We start from the raw sequence: 15,452 nt of genomic DNA on the forward strand, positions 1-15,452 counted from the left end.
AGAGGGAGAACCTACTCCATCAAGGCCTAACATTGAGGCCCAACACCTCACTCCTAATTTAGATACGTTACAGATTCAACATTACCCAAAACTATTAGAGTTGTCATTAACCGCTTCTTATTGTATCTGGGAGTGAGGTAAATGCTATAAATGTTCATCCTTAATGTGTATGGACGAGTCCCTACTCCCGGTAAGGATAACCCATCACAGTACAGGACAAGTCTCTCCCTAAACTATCGGGACATACGACCATCTCAATCCTCCAATGAGGATAACCTACCAGAATGTAGGATCAAGATAAAAGACCATTTTTTATACTGCCTCGGAGGCCTTCATTATGACTCGTGATCACCTCAAACCCTCGCACAAGGATAACTCGACAGAATACAAGATTGAGAGTTGTAGATCACGCTGGATGGGCTCCGGATGCCAAAGGTCTTCATATCCCCAGAGGGGTGAATTTTCATGACATTTCCCGGAGGGAGGGTTTTCTTCACTCCATATTTTAGAGGATTACAACCTTTACGGGGCTAGTTCTTTAAGGACGCACCCCTAGAAGGCTTACATCATAGGAAGGAACGTCTGGATCTATTTAAACCGTCACAGCTCACGTCTTGGTCTTTGCCAAGTACATTGCAACTAGTTGGTAAAAAGTCGCATCCCTATCACTCGACAGAGGCATGAGGTCACTTATCCATTTTCCAATACACAGCCCAGCTAAACACTTATCCGGCCCATCTAGACTTGTCAAGGTTTGGCTACAACAAAAATCATTATTGCTACCTAACAAAAATTTTTTAGATATCATAATATCAGTTATGGATCATATCGATCAAATTTATTTTAGTATCCGGTAGATATTGTATTAATCTGATCATATCTGTTCCGCTATATATATTCATTATGGCATATAATATAATATACATGCTCACTTTTATCAATAGCTAACTATCATGTCAACGAGCAATAATTTTAGTGTTATATGTAATGAATTTCATCCATCTAAAATTTCTCCTTTATTTTGTGAGGTATGTCAATGTCATCAATCATTGCACAATATCAAAAATTATGTGCCTCCTGAAAAGGTGCATTATCCTCCAACGAACCCCCCTCCACCGCCGCCATATCCTGCTCAAGCTCCAATTTTGCATTATGAAAAAGTGGTCCTTGATGAATCCAACAAAACTCTTACGTCTGATCAAAAGACTCATTTAAACCTATTTGGAGACAGGTTGGGATGGACTTTAAGTGGGCATGATGAAAGAGAGATTGATGAGTTTTGTGCAGCAATTGAGATCAATCGTATCATTTTAAAGAAGTGGTTTAAAAGTCACAAGCCAAAAAATGATTCAAACATGTAGTTGATATTTAATTCAATTACAGAACAAGCTCTTATGTAACCAAGTACAATATTGAAGATGAAACAAAGATATGAGAATGATTGTAGCTCTTATGTAACCAAGTACAATATTGAAGATGAAACAAAGATATGAGAATGATTGTAAAAGATATTTAATGTTTTCAAGCCGTCTTTTTCATTCGGAAAAAAAATGTTTATTTGATATGATTTTAATTTTTTTAAATAAACTACTAATTTAATGATTATGTTGAAACTCAACTAATATGGTACAAAATTTCAGAGTATATTTATAATATTAAACGCAAACATATAAAAAAAGCATTAATAATACATATCTTATGACTTTTATACGGAAGGATAAAAAATAAATGAAGTTAGACACCTATATGTTCAAGTGTGGATTCATTTTATTTTTTATTGGGTTCATATATGGATACAATAACATTTATTTAGATTAATCTCATCTCTAAATTTAAAATCGATGTAAATTTATAATATAATTTCTTTAATAATATTATTTGTGGCTCATCATATTCCAGTTATATTAGATATTAATTTTATATGAACTATCCATATAACAATCTAATATAAAGAAAAATATAATGATAATAAATAAAATAGATATTAAATATCGATAATTGATCTATGATCAATTATTTAATTTAAAGAGCTCGTCACCTCAATTACAGAAACATATATCTAAGGAGAAGTGATCTAATTTTTAATTCAACTATAATCCTATTGCATTAATTATGTTGTAGTCACTTTTTTAGTTTAATTTTTTTGGATCAAAATACATTTTATCACATAATATTATAATCTCATGAAAATTGATTTAAACAATGATTAAAATATAAATTCATGAATTTTTTTGAATAAAAATTGGTATGATATTATTATATTACTGCTATCATATTTCAATGAAATAAAATTTATGAACAATATTTCATTCTAATATAATGAAATTAAAATAGATACTAGACATGAGTAAGGAAGAATATATAGATAAAATATATTGTTAAAGTCAAAATATTTAGAATTTGATTGGTCGGTATTTTAAAATTTTTCTTAATTTATAATAGATCTTAATGAACTTTTTGTTATAATTAAATGTCGTCAAAACATATTCTTGCATACTAATTTTTATTTAGTTTTTAAACGGATGTACTATGAAGAACTTATTTAATATTAAAATAAAAATTAAGTTAGCATACATAAGAAAAATATATTAATCAATACATATTTTATTAATTCAAACTTTATTTATTTACATATATGTAATATTTTTTTAATAATAAAATTATATAGTGAATCAAGTATAAAAAAGGGCTTTTTTTATTCATAATCATGTTTTCGATCTTATTTTCAAAATTACTACCTTCTCCAATCTTATTTTCAAAAATACTACCTTCTCTAAAATATTTTCAAAAATACGGTGGTTGTATATATATATATATATCGAGGCCAACATTCTAGAGAGGGACTCCTTATATGGAGTTACACAGTGCGCCACTATAAATCATCAATTTTATTATAAATTCTGTTATAGAATACATATAAAACGTGATTCTTATATAAAATATTATAAAATAAATCTATTTTAAGTAATTTAACACTTAAAATTTGATTAAAAATGTATATTTTCGAAACTGATTCTACAACAGAATAATTCTGGATGATTATTATTATGTTATAGAATCATGTTGAGATATTGCATAATTTTAGATAATCTTTGGAATAAAAAAATTGTATAACTTCGTTTTCGGTTTAATAATCAAAATTTGCAATTATATTTCATAAAAAATATAATAAAATATATATAATGTATATATTTATAATGGCGTACTACGTAACTCCATATAAGAGGGTATGCTATGGAGTGCTACCTATATATCGATTCCAAAGATGAGGTCGAAAATGACATTTGAAATCTGGAACTTGAAATCAGGAATTCAGTTGCATATATGGTTGTATATGCAACCACCGTATTTTTGGAAAATATTTTCAAAAAGATAGTATATTTGAAAGATTTTAGATAAGGTAGTATTTTTGAAAATAAAATTGAAAAAAGTAGTATTTTTGAAAATAAGATTGAAAAAACAGTATAAAATAATTCCCCTAAAAAAAAGCAATATATATTATAAATGGCGTTACTCCAAAGCTAACAAGCTAATCTAGTTATTTCAAGAACGAGCGGGTCCTTCGTAACACCACCACCTCCGCCGCCTTGCGCTGCGACACTCTCTTCGCCGGCAAGTCATTCTATTCTATTTTTATTTCGCTTCATTAATTATCGCCTCTCTATAATTACATACACTTGCTCATTTTTCCCGCTTTTTTCTTATAATTATCTTTCAATTTCAGTGTTTTGTATTGTATTATTGTGCACATTTGAATGTATGTTGCTTGATTCAATTTCTGTTATTCAACTCAAGCGCTTCACGATTCTGTGTTGCCTTGTTTTCGGCTTTTCGGTGTACTTGTGTGATCAATTTCATCGTTATACAGATAGGTAGTAGTTTCAATTTAGGGTTTATGTAATGACCTAATGTTAGTTGCTTTAAATTGTGGTTATAAGCATTCTTTGTCGATGTCGAATTGTGCGTATTGGCAGTGTTTTAGATGTTTTGATATAACACGCGTTTGAAGTCATTTGGATATTGAAACCTTTTTTGAGATAGAAAGCGGATCTTTTGGAAGTAATGATTATAATGGTGGAGGTACAAGACACGTTACTTTTTTTGAGGATGTATATGATTGGATGAACTTTGTTGAGTGAGTTTTTGCATCTTTTTAGTTGTAGCAAAGGACTAGGCGTTTGAAGTCAATTGGATATTGGAACCTTTTTTGAGATAGAAAGCGGATCTTTTGGAAGTAATGATTATAATGGTGGAGGTACAAGAAACGTTACTTATTTTGAGGTTTAGTTATATGTATATGATTGGATGAACTTTGTTGAGTGAGTTTTTGAATCTTTTTAGTTGTAGCAAAGGACTAGGCTTGCACACTTTCTTTTCAGTTCGCACTTCAGCTGTTGTGTATGAGATTTGGAACTTGCCATTCTTGCATGGACTACGAGTCTGCGATGCCTTTCTTTCTTTGTAGTTAAATTAAGTCATAAAAAGTTTGCATATTTAGTTAGTATATGTATATGTTGTTAGTTCGTAGATGGCTTCTCGATATGTGTTATGTATGCTGTAATCATATACTAAATTACTCTCAGTTTTTGTTCCAAAAATGATGAGTACCTAGCTTGCTTTGAAGAATTTTATTTTACACATGATTATTATGTTACCAAGTTCCTTATTGTATGCTTTTTATACTAATAAAAACTGTTTCCGTTTGACCGTTTCTTGTTGTATTTGATAAAATGCAACTCATTCACCCTTTGAGTTTGAATCTTTAATTTGCACTTTTGCGGTACATATAGTGTTAATCCTAATACTCGTTTTTTTAGGTATGGAGGAGCAGTTTATACTTAGAGTTCCACCTTCTGTTGCCGAGAGGATAGAACGCCTTTTGAGTGAAAATGCTTCTTCTTCTGAAGACAAGTCTTTGGATTTGTCTTTCTCTGGTTAGTTGTTTTAGTTATTTACTCTCTCAAGTTTAGCAGGTTTCTAACAGAAGTTTAAATCACAAAATAGAAAAGCAATCTCGTTCCTGTTTAGATATACATAGGCTTACAGGATTGTGATATATGTAGGTTATCGTATTAGAGCATCTCCAACGCAAGTCACCTGTTAGCTTTAAAATCTACCTGTCAGTCCATATACCTAAACCCTAGAAAAAACACAACTCCAACGCAGAGACCTGTTAGCAATATTTTTAGATGCCGAGAAATCAGCACGCTACATTTGTTGAATCAGTGTCTGTCATCTATATCATATCCACGTCATTTTCTTTTAAAATTTAACTCAGAGAAAATTTTACTCTGCTTTAACCTAGGTGTCTATATTATATTATATATGTATTATAATATTATAATTCTATTATATATATATATTTGTATAACTTTTTAAATTTTATAATTTAATTTTATGTATTGTTAAGTGTAAATATATTTATAAAAAATTAATAATATAATAAAACTAATATAATAACTTATATAGTTATTTAACGTCAATTGTGAATTTTTAACAAAGAAAATTAGTATATATTTTTATTAATTATATTTTTTATTTTCACTTATATTAAATAATAAAATAATTATATTTATATTTTTAATTCTTTCAAAATCTTTTTATCAAAAGATAATTATCAAAAGATAGTTAATTTAAAATCTTTCATTTTGACTTTTATTCTTACCCTTCTAATTTTTATTTATTTATAGCATATAACATTCTACCTTAAATCATTTTTACAATATTTAAATTAAAATATTTAAGGTACTATTATTATAATTGCAAGTATATATGTATTATTCATGTTTTTTTATAAATAATATTGTTATGTAATATCATGTGAAAATGTTACTTTATTGTCAATCAAATTTTTAAAAAATATAAAATAATAATATAAAAATGTTAAATATTATAATTAATCATTATTTATCAAAGATATTATTTTGTTTTCAATAATATAGAATAAAAACTAAATAAATTATTTTATTGTATATTAATATGTTAACATTTAAAATAATTTTTTGCATATAGCTAATGGTTTTAGCTAATACCCACTGGAGCAAAAATCCTTACAGTCTCAAAATATTTTTAACTAATGATATTTTAGCTAACAGTTTCATGTTTAGCCTTGGACATGCTCTTACCTTTTGTTTACTTCATACGGCTAGTGTTTGTAAGATAATTTAGGGTGACCAAGATAAAGCGATAAACACATTACTCTCTACATTATTTTTGTATTACGAGGATAGCACCCCTAACACATATGTAATTATGTATGTCAGGGCCTTTACAAGAATTGATAGACTGTTCTTAATATTGTTAACATATAAATGGAACCTCTTAGCCTATTTTGTATATCAGAATCAGGGATTTAGTTTGTTTCCGGTCTCTTCATCAGTTCTCCTTTTTTTTTCCCCTTAAATTCAAATATTTAACTTTGTTTCTATATGTTGAATTTTCTTTTTGACTTGTATATGAAAATCACCATAAACAGTATAATTTTTTGAGAAATTACTGTCAGTTGCATGCATAGCTTGTGCCCAGATTAAAAAATTTAAATGAACTGTCATACTTTAGAAACCTAGTGCTTTGTAGGAGTGAATTAGAGGACTATTTCTATCTCACGATTGTGAAGAACACCTTTTTCGGTCTGTTTTTTTTTAATCTTATTATCCCTGTTATTTACCATTATTTGCTTCACAGATGATGGGAGGAGTGGCACATTTTCCATAGGCAATGATCAGTTTCCTGCATCACTGTTGGATCTTCCTGGCATTGTGGAATCATACAAAACTTATGATGATAGCGTGCTAATCAAAAGCGCAGACATTGGTCAAGTAGGCCTCCATTATTTCTTCTAAGAACTTTCTCCCAGGACATAGCTGACTGTACTACTAATGTGCAAAAAAATCACATCTATGGATTTGGCAGATGATTATGGTTAGAGAAGAGGGTGATTCTGCTCCAGATACAGTGGAGTACCGGCATGGTCTCACCCCTCCTATGCGAGATGCTCGAAGAAGGAGATTCCGTAGAGAGCCAGATCTAAATGTACGATTCCTTACATTATTCCTAGAACTCTTCTCTTAGCCTTTTTTATTTCCTTTATTTACATGGCTCTTTTTTTATTTCCTTATATATATGCTCAAATCACAATTGAAAGTGTCTGTGGTTCTGTACACAAGAGATGCATCACAGTATAACATGGGGGACAAATTCAACACTTGTTTTCTGTACCTTGCTAATTATTTCCCTCACACTTTGCAGCCTGAACTTGTGAAGCGAGTAGAGAAAGATCTGCTAAAAATTATGGCTGGTGGAACTGCTGATATCCTTGCACTAGATCAATGTAGCTTTCGTCGAGTAATACTTTATATATATATTTTAATTTTTTGCAGAGGCAAGATTAAGTTACTTGCCTAAAAAACAAGCTATAATGAAGCCATCGACAAAGCATACACTGTCTGTTTAAGACAGGCGACTAAACCATCTGTGTTGTGTTACTGTATGCATCATAAGATTCTACATTGATATGGAGTTTTAAATGCCTAACAATGAGGATTCTGCATCATACAATAATGGGGTCAAAGTAGTAGATAGACCTCTAAAGCTTGATAGGCTCAGTTTGAATTTGTTTTCGATTTTGCGCCTGTAGTGAACAAATAAACTTCTGACCCTTTCTTCAGTGTGGATAGGTTTAGAGTATAGCCTTATTATGTAACAGTGTAAGAGGTTGTTTCGAGAGGGGGGTCTTCTTTTCCCTTTTTAAGTAAATATGAGTACCCTTGGAATCTTCTGTTCCCATAGTGCGAAAAACCCTCATCTAACACCCTATATAATTAGTTTAGAGAGATTGGTATTTGGTTCATATTTATGTATATGCAATATTCCTTGACAAAGCTAGTTGGCTTCACATGTGGAAGTTGTTGAGCAAGATGAAGGTGGCCGCAACACAGGCAAGAAGGCTGCACCTGTACCTGCTCCGAAGCCTGATCTTTCAGAGGCTGCAAATGTCGAGGAACAGGAAAGAAGTGATTCTGATGAGTCTGGCTGATCTGGTATGGACTAATACACTGCATAATATAGTTCATCCATGTATAGCACCGGTAAGCTCTAAGCTTACATATGACTACATCTGTAGTAATGGATGAGCATCCAATGTCGGTGGCACTTTATAAATATTACTTTGTCGTTAATTGTGACTGCGGTTCATATACCTGTATAAATTCTTTTATGTCGAGTACATTGAGATTTTTGATTGCCTAGTCGATATATCTATTCTTAATCAGGTGGCTTCATCATGACTCATTTTAGTTGAAGTTCAGTTCTTCCAGTTCGAGTAAAAGCATTATTTCTGATGACATAGGTCACATTGTTATCCAACGCAGTGAGAAACAATTTCATTATTGTTTTGGATGAGGTTGCTTGCAATGTTTTGTCATATATTTACCAAGTCCATACGGACCATACCTTAGCGAGATGATCTAATTTGATGTTTAGTTACGGAAGCTTTTATTTTAACCAAAGCCGTGGCTTTCTTCCCAGGTACACTTCCATACTGCTAAGTCCAGAACTAAAAATTTATTACATATTAAAATTTTAAAACTTCAAATCAATATACTTATATAAAGGAGAAGCGGGGGGCGTGTAGGTGGCGCCTCTCACATCGCTCCGTTCTATTTTTCTAATTTTCTGGAATTTTTGGATGAAAGATATCAAAAATTAGAACTACCTTTTTTAGTTTCGGATATATTAGAAGCAAGTTTCAGAATCTGATTTTGTTTCAGATTATTTATGGAATATAGTAGTTTGAAAGTTTTAATCTGGTTTTGTTTCAGATTATTTAATTATGGGAAAAACAAATTATTTATAGAATATAGTAGTTTTAAAGTTTTAATCTAATTTTGTTTTTGATTATTTAATTATGAGTTTATTGCAAAACGCACCCTTTTGGATTTCCGAAAAAGCATTTACGGCCTATACTTTACATAATTGCAAGTTGCAACCCGCTGGTTCGTTAGGCGCGTCACTTTGCACCCCTTCCGTTAATTTTGACTGTTAACGTTAAAAGTCTCAGGGGTAATTTGGGATTTTTTAAAAAATTAATTTTAACCAGATTTTATTTAATTTTTTCAACCCTCTAAATGATATTTTTTGAAAAATCTTAAAAAACGAAAGTTCTAGATAATGAAAAGATCTTTTTAAAACAATAAAATTCAAAAATATTGAAATCTTTTTTGTAATTATTTAATACATTACAAAAAATGGAGATCTTGTAAAAAATCGTAATAAATTCAATTAATTTCGGATTTCGATGATTTTTTATGATTCAGAAAACTCTTTCAATTGCCTATAACTTTCGTTCATGTTGTTTCCTCATATTATGTTTCGAAATATTTTTGAAATAATGTTTACAACTCATTTTATATTTTAAAATTCAATTAAAGTAGGTTTTATTTAATTCCAAGTTCAAAATAAAATTCGAAAGTTATGGACAATTTAAAGTGTTTTCCGAGTCATCAAAAATCATCGAAATCCGAAATTAATTGAATTTATTACGAATTTTTACAAGATCTTCATTTTTTGTAATGTATTAAACAATTACAAAAAAGATTTCAATAATTTTGAATTTTATTGTTTTAAAAGGATCTTTTCATTATCTACAACTTTCGTTTTTTAAGATTTTTCAAAAAATATCATTTAGAAGGTTAAAAAAATTAAATAAAATCCGGTTAAAATTAATTTTTTTAAAATCCCAAACTACCCCCGAGACTTTTAACATTAATGGTCAAAATTAACGGAAGGGGTGCAAAGTGACGCGCCTAACGAACCAGTGGGTTGCAAAGTGCAATTATGTAAAGTATAGGCCGTAAATGCTTTTTCAGAAATCCAAAGAGGTGCGTTTTGCAATAAACTCTTTAATTATGGGAAAGAGTAGCACACAAGTCTCTCTGCACCTATAAATACCCCTATAGATTGTAAGATTTTGTATCATCTAAACACAATCTCCTCTCTCTCAATACCCCTATAGATTGTAAGATTTTGTATCATCTAAACACAATCTCCTCTCTCTCAATACCACAAACCTACCTCTCTCTGCTTATAGTTCTCTTGCTCGATTTTTAAAGGAGAAGCTAGGGGCGTGTAGGTGGCGTCTCTCACATCGCTCCGTTCTATTTTTCCAATTTTTTGGAATTCTTGGATGAAAAATATCAAAAATTAGAACCACCTTTTTTAGTTTCGGGTATATTAGAAGCAAGTTTCAGAATCTGATTTTGTTTCAAATTATTAATGGGATATAGTAGCTTGAAAGTTTTAATCTGATTTTGTTTCAGATTATTTAATTATGGGAAAAAGTAGCATACAAGTCTCTCTGCACCAGTGTTCTAAAAATCCCCGATTTAACCGATTAATCCCCGATTAATTCTCTGCAAAGTCGGCCACCGATCCGATTTTTGAAATCCGATTAATCCTTATATATATTTCTTAATCGAAGTATATGTGATAAATTATTAAAATTAAAATACTATATTACTTTAAATGTGAATAATTATAAAGTTTATGAATATAGTAGATATATTAGTTACTAAATAGATAATATAATAATAACTAAATATTAAATAATATTTTAATATTAAAATAAAACCGATTATAACTCCGATTAATCTTTCCGATTAATCTCCGATTTCCGATTAATCCTTGAATCGGTAGCTCAACCGATTAGGTCCGATTCCCGATTTCTGTAACACTGCTCTGCACCTATAAATACCCCTATAGATTGTAGGATTTTGGATCATCTAAACACAATCTCCTCTCTCTTAGTACCACAACCCTACCTCTCTCCGGTGATAGTTTTCTTGCTCGATTTCTAACTCGGAGGTGCCGTTGTTATGCAAAGATAAGTGAAGATTGTTTATACAGTATTAAAAAAATAAAGATTATTGCAAGCAAAGGTAGTTATAGACCACTATATTGGAGTCGACAAATCCAAACGCGGGGAAAGAATATAGTCGTGACATGAGATTGATGGTTAATATCAATAAATTAACTATTAGTGATGTATGTTTGTTGATTATTTTTTTATAATATTTGTTTTGTTCATCGGACATGTTTGTTGTTAATTTTTATATGATTTATTTTGTATACACGAAAAAATTATTCATGCATTAACTGTTTGCTCCGTTCAAGCAACTTATAAGTAAAAGTTGTTTATACAGTATTAAAAAATAAAGGTTGTTACAAACAATGGTAGTTATAGACCGCTATCTCACACATTTAAGTTAGATGTTTTTGTGCACAATCAATCCAAAAAAATTGGAGGAAAGTGACAATGTAAGAACATGATTACTTTTCAAAAAAATAATAATAAATAAAGTTAAGATTAAATTGTTAATTACATGTATAAATTTATTTTCATTTTTCACCATGAATTATAATCTAATTTTGCAATTTTATATATTAGTATTGCTATTACCTCAAGATTTTTATAATATAAATTTATTTTATCCTACAAATATTAATTTTGAAACATTAATATACTTTTTATAGACAACCACAAAATTATTTTATTCTAAAAATATTAATATTGAATCATTAATATAATTTTTATAGGCCGCCGCAACGCGCGATTTCTCAACTAGTTACTACTAAAGCCCCAAAAAAGTTAGTATTTTTGATTTTTAGCTTCTCGCTTAAAATTTCAAGAAAAAGCACTTATGCGTAAAAAATAGAAGCACCTTAAAATATTAAAAGAAACTTGGAAACACTTAAAAGAAGCAAGTGCCAAACAATCCTATATATTTTTCTTAAAAATAATTTTTAAGCTAAAACCTGTTACTTCTTCTAAGTTTTTTACGTTGAATGTGTATTTTGAGACTACTATGAAGTATAATTTCATAATTTTTTTTCTAATATTTTTTTTTTGGAATAAAAGTTTAAACATCAATATTTTATTCAGGGGATTTGTTTTTTTAATATATATTATAGAATTATACTTTAAATGAGTCTTAAAAAATATGTCAAAAAATAACGTAAAAAAAGAGGAAGAGCTGAGTACTTCGAAAAAAAATAATCTGAATTTACTGACAGTAGCATTCGGTAAAAAGCTGCACAGCCTTGTTAATGGATGAGAGAATAATCTACGAGCACAAACAGTGTGATAACAGTCGAGTGTAGCATACTTTTAGTTAGGAAGTGGGGTAGCAAAGCCATGGCTGCTAGCTACGGTGTGAGTGTACTTTAGTGGAACAGATCCCAATATCCCCATCATCTTTTTTCTTGTTTTCAACAATACTATATTTCCTCCCAAAGTGTGGTCATCATTGTTTCAGGTAACGACTAATCACAACCATCAAGTTGGGTCCATGTACATAATAATTTTCATACATCTGTTTGTGTCGTGTATAAAATTATATGAATATTATTTTATATCATAGTTAATATTGCACTTGTTTTTGAATATTTTTTTTATCCTATAAAATTATTGAATATCATTTCCGAATATTATTCCTAGCTCGGAAATACTGCGATTATATATATTAAATTATTATCTTACTTTCTCCGTCCGAAACATTTCGGTTGGACATGCAATTTAGGAAAATATATAAAATAAGTGTGAAAAAGTAATAAAAGCAAGAATAATGGTGAGAGTAATTGGTATTTAATGTATAAACAAGTATAGTAGAAAAAAGTAGTGGGGTAGTTAATTTTTATAATATAAGTTTATCATATTTGATAATTTTTGAAATATAAAAAATTGGATGGAACATCTCAACAGAATAGTCGGGGATGGAAGAGTATTGGTCAAATCCTACACACTCAAACACTTGATATCAATGCGTTTTACAATCACTCCAAAACATTTGAATGGAGTAACATTATTGTTTTTCATAAGCATACCACATTCATAACTATTGTAACTTCTTGATTTGTATAAACAAACTTGACTAGCAATTTCAACACCGGCCTCCTACACAAAAGCTCAGTGTGTTGCTTCATAAAGAAAGTTACTTTCTTTCTTTGCTATAACAAACTATAAAGTAAAGGGTACTTGTATATTGTGTGTGTGTATTATACTATCACACCTTTGAACACTATAGTAAATCTTGGTGGATTTGAGGTGGATTGATTCCATTCATTGATTTCTGACATTCCATTCCATTCCAACTCCCACTAACCATTTTTTTTGTCATCAACAATATTCCAAGATAAGGCTTCCCCCCATTGGAGATCGATGTGGAATTCCCTTCCGTCTCTTGGCACTTCTGTAGATTCCGGTAGTTTGAGGCGGTGTCGATGGTGTGAATCCCCGGAATACGTTCCTGACACCTCCATATCCAATATCAGCCATCGATTCTTCTTCAAAGTAGTCTGATCCACATGTCTCTGTCAATCTTGTTTTTTTCTTTCGGAAATTCTTGGATGCTCCAACAATCTAGTAAATTTTTTTTGCACGAGAATGAAGAACAATCATAATGAAGTCCAATCATAGTATAAGAACAATAGATAAAACATGTGTTTATGAATTCTACTATTCATCAGTGGTCCAATACTCCAGTGCTATAATGAGCTCTAATTAACTTAGCATCATATAGTCATATAATTTCACAAGATTTAATGGCGATCAATTTTCGTTTAGTCTAAGATCTATATATTAACATAAACCAAAACCCGATATTGACAATTCTCTAAAACAGGAACAGAGGCAACACAGTGTAATGTAAATTGTACAATGTGCATACCTTGCAGCCGATAGAGCAGTAAGAGAACGAATCCAGAAGGCTGCGATCACAAACAACACAAGTATTGGTGACACCTTTACCTGGCCTTGGCTGAGGTCTCTCATTCAAGAACACGATTTTAGCACTATTGATCACATAAGTCTGAATCTCCGTAATCTCCATGTATTTCTGAATCTCAGAAACCCTTATCACATCATGGTATGATGATCTCCTTATCTACAAATCATCAAATATCACAATCAGACATTAATCAAAATCTGTCACACATTTCTTGAGGAAAACTAGAAGTCCTAAGCAATATATTTGAACAAAATCGAATTTTTGCCATACCCTTTTGGCCTTTTTCATTGACACCATCAGTAAACATGCATATTTAGGTATAAGTCAATCAATCTGATTAAAAAGGCCATTTCTTGAAGAGGGGTATGCCAATTTTGGGATTTGGTCCATTTTTGACACAATTCAGAACTCAACCAGAACCAAAAAGTACCTGAATGGCTCTATGATCTTGGTGAGAAGCAAGACAAAGAGCACAAAGAGCTCCATCAAAGCAATCCAAGCAAAACATATTACATTCACTCTTGTGAGCACTTGGGTGATTCTTGCATTGACCAAAAAACCTTGTTTCCAAAAGTGGTTTAAGCCATGGTGGCCACTTGTTATCATCATCTTCTTTCACACCCTGAATTCCAAATGATCAAAAACTTTAAAAACAATCAAAAAATAATCTTTAAAAAAAAAATCATCATACTCAAAGCTACAAAGAAAGGCCATTGATCAATGATCAATGATCAATGATCACAATTCACAAGCAAAAAAACAAGAAGAAAAGTAATATAAAATGACATACATTTTCAATGCTAGCCATGCTTGATTGAAGTAAAAAAGATATGAATCAACTCAAAAGATGGGTTCTTGATTATGTGACCAAAGTTCTTGAATAAAGTTCAAATCTTTTTGTAGAGAGAGGGGAAAAGAAAGGTGGGATCTTTTTCTTTGTAGTGGTGGGTGGGTTGGTTTTGGTTTAATTTGGTTTGGTAAATTTAACAAGTAGTGTAGTAGTGTGTGTTGAAGAAAAGTCTACTTCCTAACCTCACTCCGAAGCTAAAGCTCACAAGTGAAGAGAGAGATACGTTTATTACAAGGCACTAAACGTCTGTCTCTTTCTTATCCCAAATATTGTTTTTATGAGCACATCTTCACTTAAATATATTGATACCAGGATATAATATAATTCGATATCGCTATCACCATTTCCGATCTCTAATTTTATTCAGAAACGTTCCCGATTTAATATGAAATCTTAAGATATTTTATATATTCCAAACAAATAGAAAATGGAAATATATATTTCTAAAGAAATTTATTAATTATGCTCTTATAAATTTTTAACTAAAATTTAGTAAGAATAAGAATAATGTATGTGTTTTCCAATATTACCTACCAATTACCATCCCATTTTGGGTATAATCCGATAATAATGATGTATACATGTTTATAGCATCTGTTCTTGACTTCTGATTATTTTTCAAGCTTTCAAGGTAGCTTTTCTAATAATTAAAGATCGATATATCTTTAAGTTTTTAATAATAAAAAATATCTTATATAAATAAAATAAAGGAAATATTATGTTGTATGTCAATGTCATATATAATCTAGTATCTAAGTTTTGTAATTTTCAATTAGTTTATATACATGGAGTTATAAATTCCAGGCATTTGCAATGGCATA

At 30.4% G+C, this 15,452-nt stretch overlaps 2 protein-coding genes across 2 annotated transcripts; one reads left to right on the top strand and one right to left on the bottom strand.

The window, feature by feature from the left end:
• Positions 1-3,478: 3,478 nt before the first annotated feature.
• On the top strand, positions 3,479-8,282 carry LOC108210992 (transcription initiation factor TFIID subunit 7). The gene is made up of 6 exons (XM_017382467.2): positions 3,479-3,612; positions 4,818-4,934; positions 6,685-6,818; positions 6,913-7,032; positions 7,249-7,309; positions 7,896-8,282. Exons 2-6 carry the CDS (start codon positions 4,820-4,822, stop codon positions 8,033-8,035), a joined length of 570 nt encoding a protein of 189 aa, XP_017237956.1. The 5' UTR covers positions 3,479-3,612; positions 4,818-4,819; the 3' UTR covers positions 8,036-8,282.
• Positions 8,283-12,784: 4,502 nt separating this feature from the next.
• LOC108211693 (protein RGF1 INDUCIBLE TRANSCRIPTION FACTOR 1) lies at positions 12,785-14,736 on the bottom strand. Its single transcript, XM_017383360.2, has 4 exons — positions 14,572-14,736; positions 14,212-14,403; positions 13,722-13,937; positions 12,785-13,414 (listed from the first exon to the last, which is right to left on the bottom strand). Exons 1-4 carry the CDS (start codon positions 14,587-14,589, stop codon positions 13,172-13,174), a joined length of 669 nt encoding a protein of 222 aa, XP_017238849.1. The 5' UTR covers positions 14,590-14,736; the 3' UTR covers positions 12,785-13,171.
• Between the last annotated feature and the right edge of the window lie 716 nt (positions 14,737-15,452).

This window comes from Daucus carota, chromosome 3, assembly GCF_001625215.2.
Source record: "Daucus carota subsp. sativus chromosome 3, DH1 v3.0, whole genome shotgun sequence".
NCBI lineage: Eukaryota > Viridiplantae > Streptophyta > Magnoliopsida > Apiales > Apiaceae > Daucus > Daucus carota.

Bases quoted from the DNA above. Each gene is read 5' to 3' on its own strand.
- LOC108210992 (XM_017382467.2), top strand. From the start codon at position 4,820: ATGGAGGAGCAGTTTATACTTAGAGTTCCACCTTCTGTTGCCGAGAGG. The intron at 4,935-6,684 runs GTTAGTTGTTTT...TTTGCTTCACAG, and splicing joins TTTGGATTTGTCTTTCTCTG to ATGATGGGAGGAGTGGCACA. The intron at 7,033-7,248 runs GTACGATTCCTT...CACACTTTGCAG, and splicing joins GTAGAGAGCCAGATCTAAAT to CCTGAACTTGTGAAGCGAGT.
- LOC108211693 (XM_017383360.2), bottom strand. The intron at 13,938-14,211 runs GTACTTTTTGGT...GATGATTTGTAG, and splicing joins AAGATCATAGAGCCATTCAG to ATAAGGAGATCATCATACCA. The intron at 13,415-13,721 runs GTATGCACATTG...AAAATTTACTAG, and splicing joins ACTGCTCTATCGGCTGCAAG to ATTGTTGGAGCATCCAAGAA.